The 4,304-nt window shown below is 31.2% G+C and overlaps 1 protein-coding gene across 1 annotated transcript; it reads right to left on the bottom strand.

Annotated features, from left to right (window-relative positions):
- Window positions 1–615: 615 nt before the first annotated feature.
- LOC127138621 (uncharacterized) lies at window positions 616–2,132 on the bottom strand. The gene has a single exon (XM_051065107.1). It carries the CDS (start codon window positions 1,976–1,978, stop codon window positions 788–790), a length of 1,191 nt encoding a protein of 396 aa, XP_050921064.1. The 5' UTR covers window positions 1,979–2,132; the 3' UTR covers window positions 616–787.
- Between the last annotated feature and the right edge of the window lie 2,172 nt (window positions 2,133–4,304).

Below are 4,304 nucleotides of genomic sequence, written 5' to 3'. Positions count from 1 at the left end.
TCATCGTGATTTTGCAAAAGCGCTTCAACAAAACCACAGTGCCACTGTGGTTTTGTTCTCTTCACCATCATACCAAACATTAACCATTCAGATAGTTGGAATAGTAAAATGATGATGCACTAGCAGCAGGGAAAAACACAACAGGACTAAAAAGAAAACCAAAGTCACCAAGGCAATCCGCCCTATACACCAGCAACTATCACTACTAGAGGGAGCTACTAAAACAACAAGAACCTGCTACATGAAATCTTTAGAAGAATATCAGCTCCCTTAAAACAACAAGGTGTAGAGAGCCAAAGAAAAAGTACTTCAAAAATTACTTACCAATCTAAAGTAGGAGCCTTTGATGTCAAGCAATTTATGTGTTTATTTGATATTGTACTGAGTTTGGTTAAATCACATCGAATCACCTTGATGTTGAAAAAGTGCTTCAACAAAATCTTATTAGCATAATCTGAAAAAATGAGTTTGTTTCATCTCCAAAGTCTAATGTAAATTATTGCAGCAGCCCATATTTTCTTTCATCAAATTTGGTGAAGGAACTGCCTCCATAACAGTCTCCAACACCAGGAGGATGGTTAATGAATATTTCTAGCAAAGGCAGCAACAACAGAATGGACAAGAATCTGTACCTGTACTTCAATCATTTATAAAGCATCAAATAGTTGATATACGTCACAAAATTACAACTGTAACACAACAGGAATTGAAGACTACATTCATGAACAACAGCTCCAATTTCCAACCCCGCCATAATGAAACATTAATAATGAAACAAGTTAACCACTCAATAGCTTCCAGACGCTTCACCATTTTCCTTGATTGTCTTACCATCCATTTTCTCCTGGTATAGCTTTAACAAATTATGTCTTTCCCCTTTAAAACTTTGCACATACTTTTGAAGAAACGCCTTTTCATTAACAACGAAAGGGGTACAGAGTTCAACATTCTTTTCTATCAAACCTTTGGAGATCAGATATAAAACAACACTGGCCCTCGGAATGATCCTTTTCTCCAAACTAAATGTTACAATATACGGCCTTTTGACAAGAGTCAAGGAGTTCCAACCCAACTCATTCACCCAAAATCTCATGACCTTATCAATTTTCTCTGTGGATGATAGCATAAACAAGGGTCGCTTCCTAAATGCTTCAAGAACCATTTCATCAGACCAACCCCATCTCTTAAAGACAATAACTTTGGCATTCCAGAGGGATTTCGTCGTGGCCGTTATGGCATACAATGCTAAACTAAAATTAACTTTGGAAGGATCATTAAATCCCATTTTCTTAACCATATCCAAAGCACTCCTCATGTCATAAGAAGAAAATATAACGGTTCTGTTAAGTAACAAATATCTCATATTTGAGTCAGTGACTCCATCATCAAGCAACAACTTGACATTATTCATAACATTATAATGACCAAAGAAACATCTACATTTAAGTATGAGTTGAATAACTTCCTCATTAGATGCAAAGAACTTTCTTACCAATTGAAAAGTAGGGATTGTGCAATTGTCAAGACTTGAATATAGAATTCTAGGGCTTCTTCCCACAATCTCCACTACATCAGAAATTGAAGCACCTTTTGAGAGTAAAAATTCAAACTTTGGCAAAATCCTTTTGTGGGGGTTACATGTAAGAATGTTGGGCGCTTTACTAACGATGTGGTTAATCTGAGAATCGGAGAAACCGAAGTTTCTGAAGATGAGGATTACTGAATCAGGCTTTTCGGAAGTCTTGAAATGAACGCGTTTGGAAACCTCTGTAGCGGTTTCTAATGAGAAGCCGAAATTGGCAACGAGATATGAAATAGTGAATTGGTTTTGTTGGGAAGTTGTTGAAGAGTAGCATTTCAAAGAGAGAGAAGAATTGAAATTTGGGATTGGATTTAGGGTTTTGATTTTCAACATTGGAGTGTTCCTAGATTTGTCGTGTGGCAAAAACATGCAGAAGCAAGATAGTGTTCCCATCATAGAACACTAACTTTGAAGTAAGGTGAAGAATGAACGGAACCAACTTTAAAATAATTTGAGAACACTAACTTTGCTTTCACATAACCTAAATTGACCTTTTTCTATTTGAGTTTTGTATTTGTGTAAAACTGAATCACTTACATTCATTTCTACTCCTTAAAGAGAAAAATAGAGTTTTTGGTTTGTACTTTTTTGAAGTCTTTCAAGCATCTGGAATGGTACAATTTATTTTTGAGTTTTTTATTAGACACATTAAACCACATCATTTTAAAATAAATCATTCAATTTTCACTTTAATAGTGAAATTCTAAAAATTCTTTTGGTTCAAGGAAGGGAGAGGAAAGAAAATTTGATAGTGTGGAATGGAAAGAATGGGAGGGAGGGAAGGTATTTTAATTAAATATATCTTTAGTTCAAAGAAGGAGAGATGAGAGATTTTTAACTATATATATATATATATATATATATATATATATATATATATATATATATATATATATTATATATATATATATATATATATATATATATATATATATATGTTTAGTTTATTAGAGAAGGTGAGAGATTTTAAAATTAAATTAATTTTTTTATCTTTATAAATATTACTATAACTTGTATTTAGTAAAAATAATTCTAAATAAAAATAGTTTGAGTAAATATCACCAAATAAAAACTTTCATTCATAAATAATATAAATTGAAACAAAATATTCATAAACATATTAAAATGTAAATAAAATATTTATAAATATATTAAATTGTAAATAAAATATTTATAAAAATTATAAGACTATTATAAGATAATCAATCAGATGAGTCAAAGACCTTTTGCATTCTTAATGTTTTGCATGCTTCAAGTGGACACTAGAGAATCATTCTAAGTTTGTCAACATCTTTCAAGACATTACAATATATTTGAGGCAATGACTTTGTATCACATCCACACTTCTTTATTAAATTTCATGTTTCTTCCCCTGAAATTCGAGGCAGCTTATATTTCTTTCACTCTCTCATTATTTCATTTCCTTTTCATATTGAAGCATTTCTTTCTGTTAGTGCATTTGCAACCAAGATAATTGATTCTTGGAGTTCAGTAATATCGTTGTTTGCATCTTTGTTTTTAACCACTTTCATTTTTCTTCCTTTTACTGCTTAAAGGATACCGGGGATTGTGTTTAGGGTACAGAGAAAAATCGTAAGTAGCATTAACGCTTTCCGAATTCATCTCATTATGGACAACATTGTCATCAATATCTTGGATAGTTTCAAAAAAGTCTTCATTGATGATTGATGACTTTCGTTTTCTTGTCTCTTTTGAAATTTCAGATTCCTCTTCATCAACTCGGTTAGGTCCAAAAAGTATCAACATCTTCTTATAATTCGAAAGTGGTATATTTTTTCAATTTGATGCTTTTGGTTTTGACTGAAAAAAGAATGATAAATAAAATATATAAGATTAATAAAAGTTATACAATTATTGATTAATAAAATATTTTAAAATACAAAAAGTTCATCCAAAGTTACCTCAATTACAACATCTCAAACTTCTGACTCGATATCCCACAATTCTGTAATTGAATTCCAAGAAAACCCGCTCATACCACCTTTAAAAATGTCATAATATTCACTGAAGTTTTTTTTTTTAAGTTTTCCACCGATTTTTTATCTTCATCTATCAACTTTATTTCCAAATAATGCACGGAGTTCAGCTATAATATTTTCATTTGCTGATGTAGTGAATGTCCTATTGACTTTGTTGCCTTTTTCATATTCATGCATGAAAGGATCAAGAAGAGCATCATCCATTACCCTAGTTCAAGTCAAAGTTCCATAATTACCACTATTAATTGGTAATTAATTTTTCGATGCCATGAACTATGAAAATGATCAATTATGACACAAAAAATTAATAAATATAATTAACAAAAAGTCGCAATATCACAATAAACACCATAATAAATTTGGTACTAATTCATCAAGGCAAAATAAACATAAAAGTAATAATATAAAATACAAATAAGCCTCTTTAAGCTAAATCGATAATTTGATAATTTAACCACATTTGATGTGCTACACTATCTTTTATAACCCCGCCCAGAGCAAGCTCCTCTCTATCACTTCTTGAACCTTGATGATTGTCATAAGATACATTTTGATTAACAAGTTCAACATCTACTTTAGCTAAAAGGTCTTCATCTGGATTTACACTCAATAGATAATTGTGAAGAATGCAACATGCAAAAATGATTAACTTTTGAACTTTGACTCCATAATTTGGCTCTGTTGAACGTTGACTCCATAATTTGAATCTCACAATTTTATCT

The sequence above is a fragment of the Lathyrus oleraceus genome, chromosome 1 (genome assembly GCF_024323335.1).
Source record: "Lathyrus oleraceus cultivar Zhongwan6 chromosome 1, CAAS_Psat_ZW6_1.0, whole genome shotgun sequence".
Classification (NCBI taxonomy): domain Eukaryota; kingdom Viridiplantae; phylum Streptophyta; class Magnoliopsida; order Fabales; family Fabaceae; genus Lathyrus; species Lathyrus oleraceus.
This window is presented reverse-complemented; position numbering and strand designations above follow the sequence as displayed.

What these genes read in the sequence shown, in the direction of transcription:
- LOC127138621 (XM_051065107.1), bottom strand. Translation starts at nt 1,978, where the DNA reads ATGATGGGAACACTATCTTGCTTCTGCATGTTTTTGCCACACGACAAA.